The sequence below is a fragment of the Taeniopygia guttata genome, chromosome 6, assembly GCF_048771995.1.
Source record: "Taeniopygia guttata chromosome 6, bTaeGut7.mat, whole genome shotgun sequence".
Classification (NCBI taxonomy): Eukaryota; Metazoa; Chordata; class Aves; order Passeriformes; family Estrildidae; genus Taeniopygia; species Taeniopygia guttata.
In genome coordinates, this window is record NC_133031.1 from 34,666,146 (window position 1) to 34,690,331 (window position 24,186).

General features: G+C 41.3%; 1 protein-coding gene across 3 annotated transcripts in view; it reads left to right on the top strand.

Annotated features, from left to right (window-relative positions):
• The window catches only part of DOCK1 (dedicator of cytokinesis 1), a 262,398-nt gene that overhangs the window by 223,254 nt on the left and 14,958 nt on the right, over positions 1 to 24,186 (top strand). For 2 of the 3 annotated variants that reach the window (XM_030276610.4, XM_030276611.4), the window contains exons 42-50: positions 178 to 256; positions 579 to 663; positions 1,435 to 1,521; positions 4,855 to 5,031; positions 5,722 to 5,805; positions 10,067 to 10,204; positions 13,230 to 13,375; positions 17,019 to 17,217; positions 21,691 to 21,838. In XM_030276610.4, coding sequence (XP_030132470.2) covers positions 178 to 256; positions 579 to 663; positions 1,435 to 1,521; positions 4,855 to 5,031; positions 5,722 to 5,805; positions 10,067 to 10,204; positions 13,230 to 13,375; positions 17,019 to 17,217; positions 21,691 to 21,838 — 1,143 coding nt within the window. Of the gene's footprint in view, positions 1 to 177; positions 257 to 578; positions 664 to 1,434; positions 1,522 to 4,854; positions 5,032 to 5,721; positions 5,806 to 10,066; positions 10,205 to 12,785; positions 12,925 to 13,229; positions 13,376 to 17,018; positions 17,218 to 21,690; positions 21,839 to 24,186 lie in introns of those variants that run through there. The other variant, XM_041717195.2, reaches the window with a different exon arrangement.

A 24,186-nucleotide genomic window follows, 5' to 3' on the forward strand; every position in this document is an offset into this window, starting at 1 on the left:
AACCAGTGCATCCAGCAGCTCAGGTCAAGGATTTATGCATTTATGGCCAACCTATTGCTCTTCTGGCCTTACAGGTGTAATGCACTGGGTTTTGTCCTTTTCTGTCTGTGTTCCTATTGAGCTGTTTGCTCTGTGTGACTGAAATGCCCTTTTCACTTCTTAACCCTCGAAATTCAGATATTCAATGCTTCACTGTAAAGCCCAAATTGGATTTACCCTCAAAATTTCACAGGCCGGTGTCAGAGCAAATTGTGAGGTGAGTTTGGGTTGAGTTTTGTTGTTTTCTCAGTCCCCTTTATAACACATTATTGTTGCATTAGGAATCTGTGCACAGCCAAGAGGGATGAACATTGTGAGGGGATTTAATGCTGATTTTTAATATTGGCACACATTCCAACCCACTGGAAAATCATCATCCCATATCTGTTGATGAACTTCCTCTAATATTAGAATTTAGTATCAATTTCTAAACAGACAGCATTTGATTTTCATTGTGCATTTGGGGCTTGGAACTGCATATTTTAGGTCACTTCCAGCCCAGTCCATTCTGTGATTCCATGATTTTTTTGCCTTTTCAGTTTCTACAGGGTGAATGAAGTCCAGCGCTTTGAGTATTCGCGTCCTGTTCGAAGAGGAGAGAAAAACCCAGACAACGAATTTGCAGTAAGAAATTATGAAGAAAACAAACCACTTTTGGTTTGCTTGTTTATCCCCCTCTATTTTGAGCATCTGAGCCATTCATTATCTTTTGCTTGTTCAGAAATAAATTCTAGGTTTAAAGGGATTATTTTTCATAGAAAGTTAATTAAGCCAATTTATCATGTTCTCATTTATACCAATAGGAAAAAAAAAAAAAACAAGGGCAAAGCTGTATTTATTTTGTAAAAACAGCTCTTCTGAGAAAGAATTTTAAATTGTTACACCTGAAACTTTTCTTGCTGTGAAGATTCCAGTCAGGCATCTGAAATTTTTTTTTCCCTTTTTTTTTTTTTTACTAAACCATTTGTTTCATCTAATGGTCAATAAAATGAGTGCTGTGAGGAGGCCCTGGCACAGGGTGCCCAGAGCAGCTGTGGCTGCCCCTGGATCCCTGGCAGTGCCCAAGGCCAGGTTCATGGGGGTTGGGATAGTGGAAGGTGTCCCTGCTCCTGGAACTGGATGGGTTTAAGGTCCTTTTCAACCCAAACCATTCTGTGAACATCCAGTAAAACCAGGGGATCTTTCTGTGGTATTCTCCTTCAGAAAGGGAGCAGTTCTTCCCTTCTAAGTCACATACCAGATTTAAATCAGTGCTGCTCCATCTTCCATTTGGGATTCCCCCCTGGCTCTGAACATCTGCCATACCTTGGTCCTTGTCCTGCTGATGATATTTCAGGGCTTTGCTCGGGGTCCCAGCTGTCCATTGATAACGTGACACTTGTGTTCCCTTTGCAGAACATGTGGATTGAGAGAACCATCTACGTGACAGCCTATAAATTACCAGGGATCCTCAGGTGGTTTGAAGTCAAATCAGTTTTCATGGTAAGATCAGCTTGGCTGTACTGAGATTGTGTAAAAAAAAAATGGGGTTTTTATACAGCCAGGGAGCATCTGTGTGTCTCAGTGACTGTGCTTAGATCTGTGAACAGGAATCCATGAGATTGTAGCTGGCACATCCCGAGGGAACCTGCTGAGGTGCTGATTGTTGACTGAGGGTGCTTTTCCATTCCCAAGGGAAGGGAATGCAGCCAGCCCTACAAGGCCTTCAGCCCCTTTAGAAAGCATTTGTGTCCCTCAGCAGGTGCCTGGAATGAAGGGACACCTGAGGTGGTGAAGGGAAACCCTGCTCCATCCCAGAGGATCTAGCCTGAACTTTACCAAAGAGGATCTGGATATTTTGATTGTCATTAATGCAAAATATCCCAATAATCAAAGGCATTGTATGTCTGCATTTTTTAGCACTTGTGGTTAAAGGTTGTTTTTGTTTCTTCTCCATATTTAGCTAAATATACCCTCAGCAACCTCACAGAGTAACTCCAAATTACTCATTTCTCTGTTCAACCATTTAGACTGTTTAGATAAGACATATCCATTAAACGCCTTTAAGATTAAATTATTCTTATGCAGCTGTAATTTTTAAGTAGCAATAAAAACATTGTTACTGCGTTTTTGAAATCTCTCTTGTGAGGCTTATTTTTAAAGGAAAAGAACAATTTGCATATGATTAATTAAAACCTTTTTCATTGCTCCATTGAGGTTATGTTGGACAGTTGTATTTGGATGAACAGAAGTAATGCAGAAAATTACTATGGTATCTATAGTAACAGAATATGAATGTGATGTGTGACAGTAACAGCCAGCTGAATAAAACACATTGAATTTTTAATGAATTTCGTAGTTTCAATATAACCCTGATGGAGAAGATTGTATTTATCTTCATGATGGCAAGAAGTGCTGTTTGTAAAGGCTGGCAGATCTGATGCCAGTCCTGATAAGCAGAGAGCAGAGCCTGACAGGCACTTGGTGTACACCCCTCCTGCTCTGCCTGGCACCCAAATGGGCACAAATCCCACCAGCCTTTTGGGAGCAAGGATTGTGTGAGTTGCAGAGCTGAGAAATGATAGCAGAATGGAACTTAATAACGTGTGGGAAGACGGCTACAGATAACTTGTGACCTCCTCTGGCACAGTTCCTACAAAATGGGTATTGACTTTCCTCAAGATCTCTGTCAGCTAAAATGCTGCAAGGAGGATCACAGGGTTTACATCCCTGTAATGCTAAATTGTGATTATGGATACAGATATTATTGATCCCTTGCTAAGCACCAGGATACTCCAGCAGCTCTGCAAGTTTCATATTTTATTGATGGAGCTGGAATATCGTTAAAGGGAGAGGTGAGATTACATCAAATCAGTGCTGAGAGAACAGAGTAATTTCATAAATGCAGTGTATTATGTTACATAACCCGTAGGAGCATGCAGAGTTGCTTTAAATCTACTGGCTTTTCAAATTCCTTCTGAGTACTTTTACCTAAGCCATTGCAATCTGTTCATTATCTGCAAGGAATCTGGGGCCAGCATTCTTTATTCTGTATCTGATTTGCTTTAGCTGGACACAAGAAGTTCTAGGGGAGAGAGACCAGCCAGGGAATCAGAAATCAGATTTTGAATCACACTTGAGTTTAAAAAGCACAAATGCTAATCTCTGTTTTGCTTTTTGGAATTTTGTACTGGTGCAAATGTCTCAGGAGAATGTAATTCCTGTTTTCCCTGGATAGAGTGAGAAGGGCCCAGAGTGGCACTGGGAACAAGGCTCAGAATTTACACTTATAAATAGCTTTCACCAGGTTCCAAAGCCCAGTTTGTAGTAGTGAGATGGCAACTGCAGTTCTCCATCTGCTTTTAAAAAATTAGAGGGAGTGTTACAAGAGTAGTAAAAGAAAGGAGAATGAGAAAGAAAGCCATGATTGCTGCTACAGAAAAGTCAAAAAGCTGTCAGCTCAATGAGTGCTAATTTCTGGAGATGCTCAAGAGCTTTAAAAGCAATGGTTCATCAACACATTATTGCATAGTTATAAGGCCATTAATACAAGTGACAGAATCCTAAATTTAGCCTGTGATGTTCCCAGCAGTTCTTGCCCAATCAGATGCTGGATGTGGCTTCACTCCCCAGTCCAGATTCCCCCTGGCAGGCTGGGCTCTGTCCGAGCCTGGCTGCTCCCTGTTCCCAGCAGAGACACCAGGCTCCTTCCCTGCTCCCAGAGCCATTCTGCAGGCAGGCTGCTCAAAATGCTAATTAAAACATCCTTGATGTAATCAGCTGGCAGGTGTAAGAGTAACAACTAAAGAGATTTGATTATAAGTGGTTCTCAGAAACAGGGTGAGCAACTGATAGCCAGGTAGAAGTGCTGCTTTGTTTATGTAGCATTTATGTAAATGAGGCTGTAATCAAATATACACTTGCATTTTCCTCACAGGCCTCAATTAACCTTCCTTTCCTCTCCCTACCACATCATTTTTTTTAATACAAGCAGGTTGTGGCTTCCAGTGAGGACTCTCTACACTCTGGGTCCTGCAAGTTACTGATTTTCAGCCCATTCTCTAATATTTAAAATATTTTAATACTGTTTTTTTCAACATTAACTTTTTGAAAGACGTGTTAGCTATGTGTAAAAAGTAGCTAGAGGTCAGTCAAATAAAATAAAGCAAGTTTTAGACAGCATAAGATCTAATTCACCCCATGAAAGCATCTGAGGAGACTCTTCATTGAAGTCCAGGTAGAAAGAAAATTTCTCCCTTCAGTTCTCGATGGTCAGATGAAGAAATCGTGAGCTCTTGGGAAAAAGCACAGCAGATAGTTTAGATGTCATCTCATCAACATATTCAACTCGATGTCCTTGGAAACACACCAAAATAATCACTGCAAAAATATCTTCTTGATTTTTGAGCGGCTTAGGATTACATTTTCCATCAGAAAATCCACGTTAAAGTTATCATTTCTTTCTTACTGTTACGTTAAGCTGGATCTTCTTTGTGCTGCTAAAACTCACCAACCTTTAATCTCTGATGTTCTCCTTAATCCTCCAAAAAACCTCACGTGATTGCTGCCAGAGCTTTTCTGGATGCTGTGCTGGGATGTAATCCCTCCTGCAGCAGCAAAATGCAGTTAACTTCCTGCACTGATAGCCATCATCATATCAGTTACTGCAGCACAGAGATACCAAACACCTCAGTGCCTGAAATCACCCTTTCTGGTGATTATTGGTCAAAAATCTCCCAATAACCTCGATCCTGAAACATTTCTACCCACGGGGTTTTGCTGAGCAGGTTAAAAACTCTGCCCCTGGTTTGAAACCTCCTTTTGTTTGGGTTTTAGGTGGAGATCAGCCCACTGGAAAATGCCATAGAAACCATGCAGCTGACCAATGACAAGATCAATAATATGGTGCAGCAGCATCTGAACGACCCCAACCTGCCCATCAACCCCCTGTCCATGCTGCTCAACGGCATCGTGGATCCCGCCGTCATGGGCGGCTTCGCCAACTACGAGAAGGTAACGCCAGAATTCCCTGAGTTCCACCAGCATTCCCTGAATTCTGCCAGCATTCCCTGAATTAATTCCACCAGCATTCCCTGAATTCCGCCAGCATTCCCTGAATTAATTCCACCAGCATTCCCTACTCTGCTGGGAGGAAGGGCTGGGAGAGCTGGGATTGTTCACCTGGAGAGGAGAAGGTTTGGGGTGAGCTCAGTGCAGCGAAGAAGGGGCTCCAGGAGAGCTGGAGAGGGACTGGGGACAAGGATGGAGGGACAGGACACAGAGAATGGCTCCCACTGCCAGAGGACAGGGATGGATTGGAGATTGGGAATCAGGAATTGTTCCCTGGCAGGGTGGGGAGGGGCTGGGATGGAATTCCCAGAGCAGCTGTAGCTGCCCCTGGATCCCTGGGGAATGGAATTTATTGAATGTCCAACCAAGGCCAGGTTGGATATTGGAGTTTGGAGCAGCCTGGGATGGTGGAGGGTATCCCTGCCATAGCAGGGGTGGCACTGGGTGGGGTTTAAAGTCCTTTCCAACCCAAATCACTGTGATTCTTTGATTCCATAAGTTTCACTTTGTGTTCATAGCTGTTACTTCACAGGATTTTTAAGACGAACAATTTATCTTCATTGTAGCTCATTCTTCTGGTAGTAGATGTTTCATTTTCTGAAATAATGGCTCATTTCTCTCTCTCTCAATTAGGCTTTTTTTACTGAAAAATACATGCATGAGCATCCAGAGGATCATGACAAGATTGAGAAGCTGAAGGATCTGATTGCTTGGCAGGTAAAAAAACTTGAAGTCAGGTTTGCCAGAGGCAGCTGCTGTGGAAAGACAGCTTGGTGCCACTTTGGAGGAAATTCAGACATTATCCTCACCTTGGATACACTTCTTTGCCATTTAAATCTGTCTTGGAGCTTGAGTTAAAGTTCATCTTTTCAAATCTGACATAATTGCTCATTTTGATAAACTTGGAGAGAACAAATATGATCAATGTATTTTCTTTTTGCTTGTTTCTTTTTTTTTTTATATAAACACAATAAGTGACCATCTCCCATCTGTATCAGATGAGAAAATATTTTTCAGGGCAAACAGAAGACAATTGCAGTTTTGTTCCATAGTCACATAGTGGACATTTTTCTATGATCTCTTTGGAAGTGTTTTATTTTTCCCACAGAAAAAAAAAGTGAATCATTGTCTTTTCATATTCAATTCTGTCTCTATAATAAAGGGAATAATTTACATTTCCATAGATTTCAATCTTTGAGGTAGTAGAACCAAAGCTACAGAATTAAAAATAAAATATGCTCTCAAGGCCTTAAAACTCTGAGTAAGTAAAAAACTCTTTTGGTCTGAAATAAAAAGCTTTTTTTTATTTATTTTCTTGTGAGCTTTTAGAAAAAATTAGATTTTATAAGGTTGAAGTTTTATAGAGGAAAATAATTTGGTCCCAGCAGACTGCCTTGGTGTCAGCTCTGTGTCTTTGCCTCTGAGAGTGATACTTCAAATGAATTCCAAACACACTTTCCCTCAGCAAAGGCTCATTTTGGTGACATTTGTGTATTAAAATAATATGAAAATTTGAAAATAGGTATGGCAGCTGATCACAATGTATTGTAATTATTCAAGGCTTTTAAACACATAATTTCCCATCAGTTTTCTACTTCCAAAACAACAGGAACCAGGAAAATAGAGAAAAGAGATCAAAATTTATTTTTATATCTGAAAACTAGGAGTCACCAAAAGCCCATTCAGTGCTTGTAAATTGTCTTGGATGTTTCATACACATTTAGGGGAACCTAAAATTTAAAATTCCTCTCAAATTACTTCAGTTTCCAGCCTGGTGGGAGTCAGCTCCCAAATTCTGGGAGAGGGATGTGTATGGAAGCCTTTGAAGGGGCTGAATTCATCCTGGCTGACAGTGATGGAAAGCAAAAAGGAGATTTCATTCTTCAATAATGTGGGGCTTGGAGTTCTGTAATCACATGGAATTTTCTCCCTGCTGTATAAATTCATCTGGGTATATGAAATAGGAGCCTGACAATTGTATTACCAGCTGACCAGTTAAATTCAGTTTTTTTTCATCTTCTTATCTCTTTCTCCACTTTGCTGTGGAATTCATAATTCATAATTTATATAATTCCTGTGAACTTCAAGTGTACATTTTGTTTCTGTCTCTTATTAATTCAGATAAATTCCATTAGTGAAGCAATGTCCATTTTTGTCCTTCTTGGTGCTTTTCTAACTTAGGCAAAAAATGTTCCCATGCAACTGCACGATTTCAAGCTGATCTTTCATTTTAACATGAAGATAATGAAATGATTGATTGAAATTAAGGCAGAGAAATAAATGATTGATGACATTAGTCACTCTGAATTTAGCTGAAGTATTTACAGCACAGCAAAACAGAAAAATATCACAGCAAATCAAAACCTTGTGCTCCTTCTACAGAGATGCAAGAACTGCTGCATACCAAACTCAGGTTTTATGTTCATATTTTATGATCCCCTTGCTCTGAAAGATTGTTTTCAAAGATTAGTTTAATAATTCAAATCAATGTCATTTTTTTCAGTCTTTTCAGCTGAGCAGATCGAGGGAAAAAAAAAAAAACAAAACAGAAAGGGGGAACAAATCAGGGAATAATTTCAAGTTGCAGTGGAACTTTATAAAATTTTAAAATCAGCCAAGAACAGAGTTATCAAATAAGAAAATGCCCTTTCTCCAAGGCCAACTTAATTAGGAATATCCTGAATGTGGCAAAATTCTGCCTCTGACAGATGTAAAATTCCATGTCAGTCATCAGCACATTTCCCTGTGTCTGGAAAGGAGACACAGGAGGAGGTTGGAAGTTGGAAGAAGAAAGTGAAACAGAAATGGTAACACAGCTGGAAGGTTCTTCCTGCACTTGGCAAATGTTTAAGGATTAACTGGTCTTGGACAAGGAGGCCAAATATCCTGACTCAGCAGCCTCACGTTCTTCTGTGGCAAAGCTGTGAGACATTAATGAATTTCAACTTCTGTAAAAGATTAACTAACCTCTCCTTCCTCTAATTCCTCTCATTCCTCTCCTTCTCTTCCTTCTTCTTCCCCTTCTCCTTGTTCTTCTCCTTGTTCTCCTTGTTCTTCTCATTTTTCTTCTTCTTCTCATTTTTCTTCTTCTTCTTCTTCTTGTTTTTCTTCTTCTCATTCTTCTTCATCTTCTTCTTCATCATCTTCTTCTTTCTTCTTTCTTCTTTCTTCTTTCTTCTTTCTTCTTTCTTCTTTCTTCTTTCTTCTTTCTTCTTTCTTCTTTCTTCTTTCTTCTTTCTTCTTTCTTCTTTCTTCTTTCTTCTTTCTTCTTTCTTCTTTCTTCTTTCTTCTTTCTTCTTTCTTCTTTCTTCTTTCTTCTTTCTTCTTTCTTCTTTCTTCTTTCTTCTTTCTTCTTCTGCTTTTTCTTGTTGTTCTTCTTTGTCTGCTTCTCCTTCTTCTCCTTCTCTCTCCCCCCACATTTTTTTCATACAAATAATGCATTTGCTTCCTGTTCTTGATTTTCCAGCCTGAAGGTGGCTGACCCCCAGGACAGGTTCTTCAGTGAATTTTCTATCCATAAAATGGTCTCATATGCTTCATGTTGGTAATTGCATTTTTTTAAAAAAGAATCAATTTCCAATGTCAACAGTTCTTTAAAATAAATGAGCCAAGTGACCACTTATGCCTCCAAAACAGGAGGGACACTGGTAATGATGTAAATTTAGAAATTACTTACTGAGAGCAGGGAAAACTTTCTGATTTCAGTTTAATTTTTGTCAAGTGCAAATCCATATGCTTATAAAAAATGCCACTACATTAAAAAAAAAATTATTCTTTGTAGTCTTTTAGGAGAAGCACCTCTGTCCATTTAAATAGTGCTAAATCTCAGGGAATCATCTCAATAAGATTTCTCAAGTCTGTTAATCTGTAATTCATCTTTGTATTTATTATTCTCCTTACTAATAAAGCTGCTCCTTCTGATTGCTGCTCAGTCTTATTAGAAAAATCTGTTTTTAATCAGTATTATGATTTAATTATGAATTATTAAGAAGAAGCCTCTTAGCTTGATTGCTGCAGAGAATATCTGAGTTAGAATCAGAGCACTGTGTGGGCTGAAACAGACCTGGAAGAGGAAATATTTTTCCTGAGCTGGAGGTAGAAAACTCTAATGGTGTGTCTGGGTAGCTGTGGGAATGAAAATGTCTCTCTTAAAACATTTCCAAAGGTCAGCTACACCTCCACACTAGGAACTAATTATATAATCCAGTGCTGTCATGGATATTTTGTGACAGAAGCCTTGAAGATAAATGATTATTTTCAGTTACAAAAGAGAATCAATTCAATTTTTTCCCTCTTCTGTTTTCTTCCCAGAGAAAATAAAATAATTTTTCTAAGGAGAACTATATAGTATCAAAAACTGTATGTTTTATTAATAAATATTGCTCTGCAATATATATCTGTCCAAGGATGGAGCTCATTTGCAGCTTTAAAAAGAGCATTTATTAAAGAAAACATAAACTATTTTCTTCTTCAGGGTTTTATCCTCATGGAGCTAGGAAAGGATTTGATATTGATAACCTGGTGTGAGACTCATCAGTCATCAGTTTGGTGTTTTGAAGTACAGAATGTGTGGGGGCTTGAGGATGGAATATCACAGGAGGGTTTGTGCTGTGGGATAAATCCAGTATGGGATTTCTGGGCAGAATTGGGACTGAATGACATGTAAAGGACTTTGCTTAACAGAAAAAAAGGGAAACCCTAGAGAAAGGGGGTTTAGATCCTGTAGTGCATCATGCAAGGAATGATGATGGTCACTGTGATTATAATAATAATTCTTGTCATTTTTAATATTATTGTTGTTGCTATTTATTGTTGTTATTGTTATGATTATTATTAGTGTTACAATTACTATTACTTTTGCTCTTATTACTAATATTATTATTACTGCACGAGCTCTTTCCCTGCTGTGGGAGTGTTGGCTCGTCCCTTGGCTCGGGAGGGGCTGGGCAGGGTGGAGCAGCCAAATTCTGCTTTCCAGATCCCCTTCCTGGCCGAGGGCATCCGGATCCACGGGGAGAAGGTGACAGAGGCCCTGAGGCCGTTCCACGAGAGGATGGAGGCGTGTTTCAGGCAGCTGAAGGACAAGGTGGAAAAGCAGTACGGGGTCCGCGCCATCGTAAGTTCCCTCCCAGTTTCTCCTTTCCCCAGTATCAGGAATTCCCTTAAATTACAGCAACTTTCTATTCCTGTGTGATGATTTCATTGATTCAAAAGAGCAATGTAAATGCAGAATTCCTGGTTGTTCCCAGTCATCATCAAATTGTGGAATACTGAGCAGATGAGAGATGTTGAGGGAGCATCGGTGCTTTCATTTCCGAGCATGGGAGCAGTTTCTAAACTGCCCGAAGTCTGTTCCTTGAAAATCAAGAAAATCCTTTCATTATGAAGGATTTGGGTTACAAAAATGAGTTTAAAAATGGGCACTTAGCAGGATTCTTCCGGAGCTGAATGCCACCTTTCCCTATATGGAATTCCTTTAGGAAAGGGAGGGCTGTGCTGCTCTGTGGTAGTTGTACTTACAGTGAATTTAGGCAGGCAAGAAAGCCACAGCTCCTGCTTCATAGGTTTAGAAAGATTGAAATTCGTGCTTTTCTCATTCCAGCAACTTATTTCCATCCATTTCCAATTCATCCTTAAGGAAAAGCCAAGAATTTAATGGTGTTTCCAGTGGAGATTTGTTCTGCTTTTCAGTGTTGAGTGTGAAGGTCAGAACAAACAAGTGAAACAGCTTTTCAGAAGACTTTTCCACCCTAAATAATTCTGCATATGACATCTGTTTTTAATGGGGACACTGAGATTTTACAGGAAACATTCCAGCCTTTGTGGTATCCTTTAACTGATGTTCTGTTTGTGGTCCTTCAGATCCCATCTTATGAATTTATATATTCAGGGAAAAGTTCAAATAGTAATTTATTCCCTGGGAGAACAGAAGTAATTAACATTAATGATACCTGCATGTCAGTCACTTCAGTAATATCCATTTACATCATCAAGGAGATGACTGGAAAGTGGTGTTATCTCTCTAATTTCACTCTACCCACCAGTAAGAATTTTCAGGATTGATGGAGTTTTATCTCTTCTGTCTTCCTTGTACAAGGCCAATTTACCAGTAGTTGACAGGGTGGAAAATATACCTGTAATTAAACAGCATGAGATTCTTATTTGTTGACTGCAAGAGTTCAATTATTTTATGCATATATCAGTTATTAATGACTAACAAAGCTTGGAGAAATATTCAGAACTCTGAAATTGTCTGAAGCAAAACCAAAACTTTCATATATTTTTTTCTTAACCTGGTGTCACTCTGTAAATTGGCACTCCTGATATTTTCAACATAAAGTTTCTCTTTGTGGGTTTTTACTCTGGGTTTTTGGGGTTTTTATGAAGTCAGTTTCATTGAAATATATTGACATGGCAGTCACAATGATGGCAGAGATGGATTAAAAAATTATGTAAATATGTAAAAGGTTATCTTTTAAAGGCAAGATGTAAAAAAGCATGGAAATACCATTGGAACAAAGGAATTCTTGGAATATGCTTAAAATTATACACCTGCCAGTGAGGACTTAAATATCTTTTTGTAGTCCTTTGAGTGGATTTCCTTTAGAACCTATTTCATTGTTTGTAACATGAGGTATTGGTTGTTACTGATTTATTAATGCTACCAAACTCTACCTGGAAGAAAACCCATTGAACCTTCCTCCATTCCCTTTGGCATGTGGATATGGGTTTTTTCGGGATCAAGCAGTAACATCTGGCCATTCTTGGCCTGGAGGAGCGGCGGGGCAGCCGGCCACGCTCCATGGTGCGCTCCTTCACCATGCCCTCATCATCTTTGTTTGTAACATTGATTTATTAATGCTACCAAACTCTACCTGGAAGAAAATCCACTGAACCTTCCCCCGTTCCCTTTGGCATGTGTATATGGGGTTTTTTTGGGATCAAGCAGTATCATCTGACCTTTCTTGGCTGCAGCTATTGGGCCTGGAGGAGCGGCGGGGCAGCCGAATGCACTCCATGGTGTGCTCCTTCACCATGCCCTCATCATCTTTGTTTGTAACATGAGGTGTTGGTTGTTATTAATTATTAATGCTACCAAATTCTACCTGGAAGAAAATTCACTGAACCTTCCCCTGTTCCCTTTGGCACCTGCTCCATGGTGCGCTCCTTCACCATGCCCTCATCATCTTTGTTTGTGACATGAGATGTTGGTTGTTACTGATTTATTAAAGCTACCACACTGTACCTAGAAGAAAATCCTGCTGAACCTTTCCCCTGTTACCTTTGGCACGTGAATATGGATTTTATTTGGGATCAAGCATTAACATCTGGCCTTTCTTGGCCTGGAGGAGCGGCGGGGCAGCCAGCCGCGCTCCATGGTGCGCTCCTTCACCATGCCCTCATCATCTTTGTTTGTAACATGAGGTGTTGGTTGTTATTAATTTATTAATGCTACCAAATTCTACCTGGAAGAAAATTCACTGAACCTTCCCCTGTTCCCTTTGGCACGTGCTCCATGGTGCACTCCTTCATCATCTTTGTTTGTGACGTGAGATGTTGGTTGTTATTGATTTATTAAAGCTACCACACTGTACCTAGAAGAAAATCCCGCTGAACCTTTCCCCTGTTCCCTTTGGCATGTGGATATGGGTTTCTTTTGGGATCAAGCAGTAACATCTGGCCTTTCTTGGCTGCAGGTGTCGGGCCTGGAGGAGCGGCGGGGCAGCCGGCCACGCTCCATGATGCGCTCCTTCACCATGCCCTCATCATCTTTGTAACACTGATTTATTAATGCTACCAAACTCTACCTGGAAGAAAATCCCCTGAACCTTCCCCCGTTCCCTTTGGCACGTGTATATGGGTTTTATTTGGGATCAAGCAGTAACATCTGACCTTTCTTGGCTGCAGCTATCGGGCCTGGAGGAGCGGCGGGGCAGCCGAACGCACTCCATGGTGCGCTCCTTCACCATGCCCTCGTCATCTTTGTTTGTGACATGAGATGTTGGTTGTTATTGATTTATTCATGCTACCACACTGTACCTAGAAGAAAATCCTGCTGAACCTTCCCCCGTTCCCTTTGGCACGTGGATATGGGTTTTATTTGGGATCAAGCAGTAACATCTGGCCTTTCTTGGCTGCAGGTGTCGGGCCTGGAGGAGCGGCGGGGCAGCCGGCCGCGCTCCATGGTGCGCTCCTTCACCATGCCCTCGTCGTCACGGCCGCTGTCCGTGGCCTCCGTGTCCTCCCTCTCCTCGGACAGCACTCCCTCCCGGCCCGGCTCCGATGGGTGAGTGAGGAATCCTCAGCCAGGGATGGTCCCTAAAGCTCCCTGGGCTTTGAGGGTGGGCGGCGGTCCCAGATCTCGGAGGGTTGGAGGTGCTCACCTGGAGAAGGGAAGATCCAGGGAGAGCTCAGAGCCTCTTCCAGGGCCTAAAGGGGTTCCAAGAGAGCTGGAGAGTGTTGTAGTTGAGATGGAGACAATCCAAAGCAGCACACTCCATTTTCAGAAGGCTTCAAACTGGTTTTGTTATAGCATGCATGCTTTTTATACATTCCTACAAAACTCATCAGTTTACACTTTACTCGCTTGTCAGGAAAGACAAACAAAATGCTCATTGGAATAGACAGCTGCAGGTTTCTCTTATTTATCCTTCTTTCTTTTTTGGTTTCTATGTCAACGACCTTGGTAGAAAATTCTTTCAGGGGTGAACATGGATCCTCTGATCAAACTTCTCTCTGGCTCACAGAAGTCACTGTAAAACCTCTTCCACAGGAAAGGCACTGGGAACAAGGGATGGAGGACAGGACACAGGGAATGGCTCCCACTGTCAGAGGGCAGGGATGGATGGGATATTGGGAATTGGGAATTGTTCTCTGAGAAGGTGGGGAGGGGCTGGGATGGAATTCCCAGAACAGCTGTGGCTGCCCCTGGATCCCTGGCAGTGCCCAAGGCCAGGTTGGACACTGGGGCTTGGAGTAGCTTGGGACAGTGGAAGGTGTCCCTGCCCCTGGAACTGGATGAATTTTCACATCCCTTCCATCCCAAACCATCCCATGATTTTTTTTAAGTAACAGCCTACTATTGGCAAAAAAAAACCAACCTACAGAGACATTTCTCTCAAGGCCTCTTGTTCTCTAACCTAGATAAATACAATGCTCTTTTTTTTTTCCTCTAAGCATTCAAACAACACCAAAAAAACCCCAAGAGGAGATCAGTTCCCCCTTTTTAGCGTGTCACAGGTGTGTGAGTGCAGGAGGGATGCTCTGCAGGCCGTGTGTGCAGCCAGCCCTGTCCCAGGAGCTCAGGGCAGGATTACCTGACTGCTCAATCACTGCTGCTCACTTCGGCTGCCAGAGAAAAAGCTGCTTATGGCAAGATTGTACTTCAAGACTTATCAAGATATTTCACATGAGGACTGGGAATTCTGTTGATAAGCCCTGTCTCACAGTCACATCCCTCAAAGAACAAAATAATCTGTGTGCTGTCTGGGCTTTCCATGCAGCCTCAGAAGTCCCTTCTCTCTCCTTCTCCCCTCAGGCACCCCTGTAATCCAGAAATGCAATATTTGACCAAGGCAGCAGTATTTTAAAGCCTTCTGAAGGGCTGCTGATTTACAGGGATGTGCTGGAAACTGTTGTGCACCTTCAGAGGGGAGTTATTACCTGGCTAGAGACTAAAGGCATCAAGTAAAATTAAATCCAGCACCTAAGGACCAACAGGATGCTTACCTTGATTGCAAAGAGTTTATTTAGTCATTGTGAGGAGCTGTGAACAGGACACAGCTCAGCTCTCATTCCACTGCCCTCTGGAATGCTTTCACACATTGGTGTAAATGTGGGACAGCAGAGATCCTGAGTTTTGACTAATTCTGAACAAAGTTGTCTTTGTTCTGGAACTGGAACTCGGGCAGGAAAACCATCCCAAGTAAGTGAGTAACTTCGTTTTATCTCAGAAGAAAAAAAATAGATTCTTTCCTTGCTTCTTTCTGGTTTTCCCTTCCAAATCTTTAAATGTATTTTACTTTGTCATTGGGTGTTATTTCCTTCAGGTTCACCCCACAGCTGTGTTCTGGTAGGTGTCACGTAGCAGTTTTTGAGGATCTGAGTCTCCTCAGGGTGTATTTTAACAAAGATCATGGTGCAGCTCAGCTCTGAGCCCAGGGCAATACAGGAAAACAGAATGAGCAACTCTTGTCACTCAGAAGACCTGAAAATACCTCTCATTTGTTTGATCAGGAGGAGGAGAGGAAATATCATCAGATATAAATAATATCCTTAAAGACCTCACAAATTCAGGTGGCTGTAAAATCATGTGGGTGGGTTGGCACTGCTGGCCTGGCAGAAATTTCCTCCTGTTCTTGTAGTTGGTGGGGTTTTGGTCAGTCCTTCTCTTGTCTTTCCATGTCTCTCCATAAACTAAATTTGAGAATAGAGATGAAGCTAAAAAACAAAATGTGAAGCTAAAGGAGTGTCTTATCCAAATCAACCAGTTTCTATTTAATGTCATTTCCAGCTCCTGCTCTGGAGCTTTTCAACAGCAAAGACTCAAAGCAGATTTTGACATAGGACATGTTTTACAACTCCCAACTCTATATATAAATAAAACTGAATGTAAAAAAGGGCCTTGGGTTTATTCCCTGCTTGAGATGGAACTTAGAAATACAAATGTGAGCACTTGCACTCAGCAGTTGGAAGCAGGAGAATCCTGGGGTCCAGTGGGATTTCTCAGCTCTTGGCAGTCCCAAAGTGTTTCCAGTTGGAGCACAGTGTGCTGACCCATTTTAGCACAGGCACATTAATAATCCAAATAATTAATAATCCTAATACAGTGCTTGGAAGGCAAGCAATTAATCATTGTCAGAAGGATGGAAATTCCTCTTGTGAATTTGCAGTTGGCCTTGGAGGTGCTGGCACTACCCAGTCCAAAATACACAACTCAAGTTCCTAAAAAGTCCTGGTGTTGGGAGAGCTGGGCTTTGCTCTGGGCTCTGTCATTGAAGCTCTTTGTGGCCCTGGGCAAATTGTTGCCTCCCCTTTTCCCTTTCTGTAAAATGGGATGAATAAACTCATGGGTTTGTTCCCAACCCATGGGACTCAGGATTTGGGAAATGGCTCAGGGGCTGCTGGTGCAAGTGCTGCTTTGAGCATCTTCCCATCAAATAATGTAGAGTGGAAACAACAACAAAAAATAACAATAATTTGGGTTATTGCTGCTGGGTATTGCTGTTGATGGTGGGGATTAGGATAATGTCAGTGCAAATTGTCTGGAATGTGAATACTCTGGAATTTCACAGCAAAGACTGTGGCCTGTGCCTGCATGCACCCATGGAAATGCTTTTTCAGGGCGAAAAATGTCCTTCTTTGGGAAGTTTTGGTTTGGCTTTGGTTTTGTAATGTAGTGGTTTGAGACAGTCATAAAATCTGCCAGCATGGTTTTGTCGAGGTATGATCTTAGTAGTGTTTTTTCATTTATAATATAAAATAAATCACAAAATACTTTGTCTAGCCAAGAGTGCTCCATCCTTGGAAGTGTCCAAGGTTGGAGCACCCTGGGATAGTCAGAGGTGTCCCTGTCCATGGCATGGGGTGGGACTGGAGTTTCCAGGTGCCCACAGCATGGTGAGTGGCAGTGCTGAATGAGAAACCCATTTTTTATGTGAAATTCAGGAGTTTGTGCAGCCAAAAACCAATAAATTTACTGCAGAGCAGGGAAGTCTGCAGCTCTGCTTCTCCAGCAGTCCTGCAGTAATTTTTGTTATAAGACAATTATGATTGTTGTGACCTTCTGCCCCCTCCTTCTCCCTCTAATGAGTTTTCCTGGATTAGCAAAGCCTCATTAACTCGAGTGAGACTTTGGGAAATACGTAAATAAAAATTAGGTATTGTGAAAACAGCGTTTTATTGATCTGAGCAACAACATTTTTCCTTAGGTTCGTGCTGGAGCCCCTCCTGCCGAAAAAGATGCATTCTAGGTCGCAAGATAAATTGGACAAGGATGACCTAGATAAAGATAAAAAGGAAAAGAAGAAGGAGAAGAGGAACAGCAAGCATCAAGAGATATTTGATAAAGAATTTAAATCTACTGATATTTCTCTGCAGCAGGCTGAAGCAGTGATCCTTTCAGAAACGGTAACTTTATTAGCAAGGAAAGCTTTATCTAGTTCTGAGCCGTGTTCTCTCTCTCTTTTGAAATCAAAATGTTGATTTTTACTGTTTAGTTCCTCTGTAGACCAGAAATAACTCTGAGGGGATATACCACAGTGTTAATATACATGCTAATGAATCAAAAATACAGATTTGATTTACGGTGGGGAAAAGATCCTCTGAAAATCTTCACCCCAAGCTCTGTGTGACCGTTTGATGAAGGAGCAGATGGCACAGCATAGCTGAAATAAATGCTGCCATCCCAGCAGCCTTTGGAACAGTGGATTGGGGTGGATTTACCCATATTTCAGCTGCAGGACAGTGTTTGGTGGGACATTCCAAGGTCATTCCGTCGGCGGTTGTGTGTCCTTGAAGGGCTGTTTGGAGCAGAAAATCCTGTGTGTAAGAATATTAAAACCAGGGCATATCTCCTTTAAACCCTCTCTTCTTGGCTTAGATTTAATTCACTGGAACTGTCCTCAAGGCTTAGGTAACCTGAGAAGTTGGAGCTGGGAAATTGAAAGCAGGGATGTCTAAAGCTGGAGCAGGAAAAGTGTGAACTGACTGTGACCTCCAAATCTCTGCCTGGACACCTGTTTGGAGGCCAAGAGTTTAAAATTGCCTCCAGAAAGAAATGGAATGTTCTTTTCAAGATATGCACAAGTTCTTGTAGAGCCAGCTTTGCATTCAGCAGAGTCTTGTTGGTGCTGTGTCATTGACATTGGATTTTGAAACTATTTACCTGTGATAACTGGATCCTTTAATTCTTTCTGTTTGGTATTTATAGGAAGATATTATTTACATGTTCAGCCACACTCCTCTGTTTTCTGGATTTTGCCCTCCTTTTCCACTCAGAGATGAGTTAATCTCTCATACGTGTCTTGGGACAGCCTGAAAAATCAGTTTTTCTATTTGATATGCCCAGTCAGAAACTCCAATAAAATCCCATCTGGGAGTCTCAAGCTTTTCACCTTTGAAACCAGTGAGTTTTTCTGTTGACTCCAGTGAATTTTGCATGAGCCTTGGTTTGGTTAAATGGAGATTCCTCCTGCACAGATTTCCACATCTCATGATTTTGCTGCCGTGCGCTTTGCTTTGCACCTTGCAGCGGTTGTGTTTTGACTGATTGAGGACTGGGATCACCATGGCAGGACTTCCACTGGCATCTCCCAGATCCCAAACGGACCAGCAGAGCTCGTGGGATGTCACAGAAGAGGGAAATTGCATTTCAGGGCAGCTGAGTCAGTTGGAGCAGTTTGGTGCCAGGGAGCTGGCTGGTGTCACTGCGAGGTCACTGTCGGCTCTCAGAGGTCTTGGACATTGGAAAAGCTTGTTCATGACAGGAAAAATGCAAATTCTAGCTGGAAAGGAGGGCAAGATGACCCCTCAGGGCATATTCCCATTTGGCATCTGAGGAGCAAAAATCCGCAAAGCCCAACATGGTTTGACTCAAGTTCTCCCAACCTTCCCAGTCAGGAGCTTTCAGTGGCTGACTGGTGTGAGCAGTATTCCCCTGTTATGGAGAGGGAGGCAAATTAAATGTCAGAGCTGGTTACTTACAGTTATTTTGAGCTTCTTCAAGTCCACAGATCAATAATATGAAAAGGAGTTTGCTGTTGAGAGAAAAACTTTCCCTTCTCAGCCTCTTCAGAGGCCTTGATGAGCTCCAAGACGACTGAGTCAATTTGGAACGTTTGGTGTGAGTGGGGTTCATTTCTAGGTGAAGCAGAAGAAACTCTTTTGAGATCAGTTTACACGAGTGTTTGCCCAATTCCCACTGCTGCTGTCTGGAATTTTGAACAGATAATATCAAGGATGAGTTTAAAGATAAAATTTGTCTTAAAATTTTGCATGCTGGAGGCATCCCCTGTTAATAAAGTGAAGGGAAATTTGGTAGAAATTCAGCTTTCCTTTTGTTCAACATTTGTGTGCAAGTTCCCTTTTTAAGCTGAAATTACTCCCAAAGCACTTATACCACTGTGCTGTATGAAGAAAAAGACATTTTGCTTTTTCCTGCATTAAGAACTTGGAAGAAGAAAGTTTGCTGGATTAAAAGTAGTGAAAAAAAAAAAAAAGATTGATTTTTTTTTTTTTAGAAAGAAAAGTTGGGAGTACAGATTTGTCTAGAAATGGAAATTAAGCTTTAAAAATTTCTAAAGTGACATTTTAGTAATTAATACTTTTAGTTGCTAAAATTTTTATTACAGATACTGGATTCATTATGCTGAGAATTTTACAGCTCGTTGTGCTGTCACTCATTCAGTTAAAACATTTCAGTCATTTGGTGAAATTTTTTAAATAGATTCTTAGTTCTGACTTCTGAAATATTTGGGGATTTTACAGCAGAAGACAAATTTGCAGAGAAAATCAAGGGAGAGAAATGCCAGTGGCCATCCCCATCTCTTCAGAGCTCCTGCTGCTCTTCCCAACAATGATGTTGTGTAAAGAAATGAGTGTTTCCAGTCTTTTATGGGGTCTTCTTTTTTCCAATCAAATGAATCACCGTGGAAGAACATGGGGAAATTCTAAAACTGCAGAATTATTTCATGGAGCTTTTAGGTTTGCACGGAAAAGGAGCATTCAGAGTCTGTTTAACTGAATGGTTTAAATACTCTTCCCCAAATTTCACTGCACTCACCATGAATTTATTGCCTGATCAAACCCCAGGCCTTAATTACATAAAAACAGCAAAGATAAATCAAGCACTTGAGTATGTGAAGATGATCAGGAATATCTTCATCGTTTCCTAGAGATTTATTATCTTCTTTTAAGTATCACATCATCTTCTTCAGCATAAATTGTCCTTGTTAGTGCTTTGATCCCAGGAGCTGAGAGCAAACCCAGCTCTGAGGCCAGGTACTTAGCAGAGCACTCGGAGGCTGCTGTTGGAAATCAGAAGAACAGGCTGTGTTTTATTGATCTGGTGGTGTCTAACATCACTCACCATTGATCTGCCCTTGGCTAGACCAGGAAAAATTAGCAATGGCTTCATTATGGATTGGTGGCCTCCCAAGAGCTCATATTCCTCAGCAGATCCCTGATTTGTGTGGAGCTTTCAGAGGAGGCCCAAGCTGTCAGTCACAGGAGAAGTTCACATTTATTTCAGTAATTACAGAGTGGGTTAACTTGGGGACTTGCCTCCAGTTGGTTTTTCTCTTGATTCTGGCATGTTTCCTTCACCAATTAACGTGTTTTCCTTAGTTGCTTTTTTATAATTATCTACCCCTGAAAAAGTGGTTCCTTTGCTTACTCATTCTACTAAAAATATGCTTGAAAGCATGTGGAAAGCAGAAACCTTTGGAATCTCTAGAATTTTATTTTTAGCATCAAAACAATTTCTTAGAGGTCATCCTGAGGTCTTGATGAACTTTCCAAAAAAAGGTCCATACTTTTTGGTCAATCATTTGTTGTAGAAGGGTCTCACAGGCACATCTTTGATGGAAAGCCTTTTAGGGTTTGTTTTCTGAAAAAAATTTCAGATTTCTCCTTCCCAATGTACTTGATAAAACCCCAGACATTGGGAAATGACAAAATTGTTTGAAAAAGCCTGGATTGCAGCTGGCACTTTCTGTTTTGTCCCACTGAAGCACCTTGGAGTAATTCCCCTTTTAACTTCAGGCTGTTGCTCCATTTTCTAGGATCTGTTTGAAATAAAAGCTTTCTTTTTTTCACTATGATTCCTGTCACTATGGGGGTGGTGAATGGGGAAATCAGTAGAGCTCAGAATTAAACTCAGGAAAAAGAATTGCCTTTACTAAAGCATGAGTTGCCCATCAGATTACAAATATCTTTTGAGGGTTCATGATGGAAAATTTGAATGGATTATGAAGCAGCCAGAGCAAAGCAAAAAAAAAAAAAAAAAAAAAAAGAAAAAGAGAGAGATTTCAGTGAATTAAATACAACCACAGTCAGAAGCCACCAAGAAGGTGTTTCTGAACAGATGTCTTCACCAGAAGGGAGTTTGATGAAGAGTGAGTTAACTTGTGGACCTGCCTCCAGCTGGTTTTTCTCTTGAGTCTGGCATGTTTCTTTCACCAATTAACATGTTTTCCTTAAGTTGTTTTTTTATAATTATCTACCCCTGAAAAAGTGGTTGCTTTACTTACCATTTTACTAAAAATATGCTTGAAAGGATGTGGAAAGCAGAAACCTGGTTAAATGGTTAAAGAGGTGCATTTTAACAGGAAAGTAGATTTGTGTGAGAAAAAATAAAGCTTTTGAGTGCTGTATAATGTGGTTTGAGGCTCTAAAGTTCCTCAGGTGTTACTCAACAAGTGTTTGGGGAATTAGCTCAGCAAACCAGACCAGGCTGGGAGAAGGGAGGACTCTGGAGCTGGGAATGAGCAGTATTGGCTGTTAGCGCTGTCCTGGCCCTGTAGAGCATCAAACCGTGGCAGTTCCAGCTGTGACACTCGTTTCTCTGGGTTCCTTGCCCATCTCCCTGCTTCTGTCCCCCAGATCAGCCCCCTGAGGCCGCAGAGACCCAAGAGCCAGGTGCTGAACGTGATGTGCAGCGAGCGGCGATTCTCCGTGTCCCCGCCCAGCTCCCAGCTGACCCCGCCGCCCATCACCCCTCGCACCAAACTCGCCTTCAGCATCCAGCCCAGTAAGTCTTCTCTCTGAAATAAACTCCTTTTAGGGTGGAAATGTATGTCCTGAGCATGTCTTCACACCATGGTGTGAGTTTTGCCATCACCAGGGTATTTCTTGCACCAGGTATTGATGCCTCAGATTCAGCTTTTGTATTTTTTAGGTTCTGTGCTGCTTTAGTGTGTGGGTCTGAGCTTCATATCAGGGATGGTGAGCTCTCCTCACAGAGCAGGGAGACAAAACAATTCCTGCTCCAGCTGGGCACCAAGGACAAATGATCCAAATCTCAGCCCAGGAGCACAAACACCGTGGGCTGGAGAGAGAAAAACAAGCAGGGTGGGACTGCCTGGGCTAAAGCTGGAATGGGACAATGAACTCCAAGGTGCAAATGGAGCAGAACTTATAAAATTTCTGGAGACCCTGTGACTGGTTGTGCATTTTGGGACCATTTTGGTTCATTTGGGTGCAGCCCTGGCTGGGCTCTGGTGCTGCCCAAGGTGGATCCATGAGGAGATCCTTGAATAAATCCCTGCTTTATTCTGTAACTCTGCCCAGCCTCTGTTCTGGCTCAGCCTTCTCAAGGCATCAGTATTACTTAAGCTCTTACCTTTGCCAGCAAAAATTAATTCTATCTTTTACAAAAGCAAGCAGAAACAATTTATTTTCAAGTAATCATTAACAATTAATTAGGTGTAGAGTAACAGTCAAAAATTCATGTTGTGCTTGATCCTATATTGAGTGTTTTGGAGCATAAAGCAATATTTTTTGTAATTGTACATTAAAAAAAACTTCTTTTTGATATGTTGTGGGTACAAACCAGAAGGGAAAATAAAGGTCAGGCTTTTTAAAGTAGTTTTTGTTTGACATTGACGTCTATCACTCAGCTTTTCTGTAAAGTGTCATCTGTTTGCTTCAGTCTGCAGCAAACCCTATTGCAGAACTGGGTGTAATCCAACACCTATTTCTTTCCCAGTGCTCTTTCCCAAAACTTGTTATTCAGAGTTTGCAGCTGCCAGCATGTGACAAAAAAGCAAAAAAAAAAGATATTTTTGTTATATGTCCCCAAATCCTACTCCAGTGTGTAAGAGTTGAGTGTTAGTAAGGAGGAGACGAGGTGATCAGTCGTCAGAAAAAACTCTTGTTCCATCAAAGTCACTGCTTTGTGTAGTGGTTTTGGTACTTTAAAACTTTATCTCTTAAACAGTCAGACACCCAGAGCAAATGTTTTGATTTCAATGAACTTGTAACTCTCACCTTCCTTTACAATTTTATAGCCAGAAATGAAAAACTAAAAATGCCAAAATCAGGGGATACAGAGAACTAGGGGATGTATATTCCTGCAAAAGATATCTTAATTGCATTTTTGTTCATATGTGCACTTTATTAACACTTAATTTGATTTCTCTTTTTAAAAAGTATCTGAAGTTAGCAGGTACTTCTGAGAATATTTTTGTGCTAGAGATTGGTGGGTGTTACATAAAATAGGATCAGCTTATTGCACCAGTCCAGAATCATTTCAGGCATTACAGTGATAATTTTTTTTAGGAATTCTAAGGATAAAGAAGTTCCTTCAGAGCCCAAATGGGCTAAAAGCAGTTACTGGGTTGCTAAGCAATCCTGGCTGCCTGTTAGCTGGCACTTGAGGAGAAGGGAGTGTAAAATGTGATCATTAGGGTAAGATGGAAAAAGGGTCCCTTAACTGATCCTTTGCCAGCTCCAAGATCTTCCAGTGGCGCATGTCCAGTAAGGAATAAATATTCAGAGCACACCCATCTGATGAACCACCTTGAATAATGAATTTTATTGAATAATGGGAGCACTGGACAATACCAGAAATTTGGGGTAATTATTTGTATCGTGACCATCTTAGGGGGGTTTAATTCAGCTGAGGAAAAATCAGATCTACAGCAAATAGATTTTCTTGGGACAACACTGAGACTCCCTGAATTTGTTCAATACCTGCTGCAGGGTAGATGTTCCCTGGATTTCACTGAATTCTGGGAAAGATCAAATCATTGTTTTTCAGGATAGAATCTTGTTGTTCCACTAAGCAGTTGCCAGATAAATGAAAACATGTTGCTCGTGTATTTTATGAGCTCTTCCCGTGGGTGGAAATGCTCTGCCCACATTTGTAGGGATTTATTTCTTTTGATCCTTCATCAGGATGAGGTTGGGAAGGTGCCAAGGACAAGCTGCAGGAAATTCCAGCTGGAGCAGGAGCTGGGGGATGTAGGGAAAGGGGGAAAGCAGAGCAGGACACGACTGCATGGACATCTGGGTTCCATCCAGGTTCTTCAAGTAGAGTTGTGTCCACACCTTGTTCCCTCTCCAGCTCTGCTGAAAACATTCCCCAGATCTTTCCCA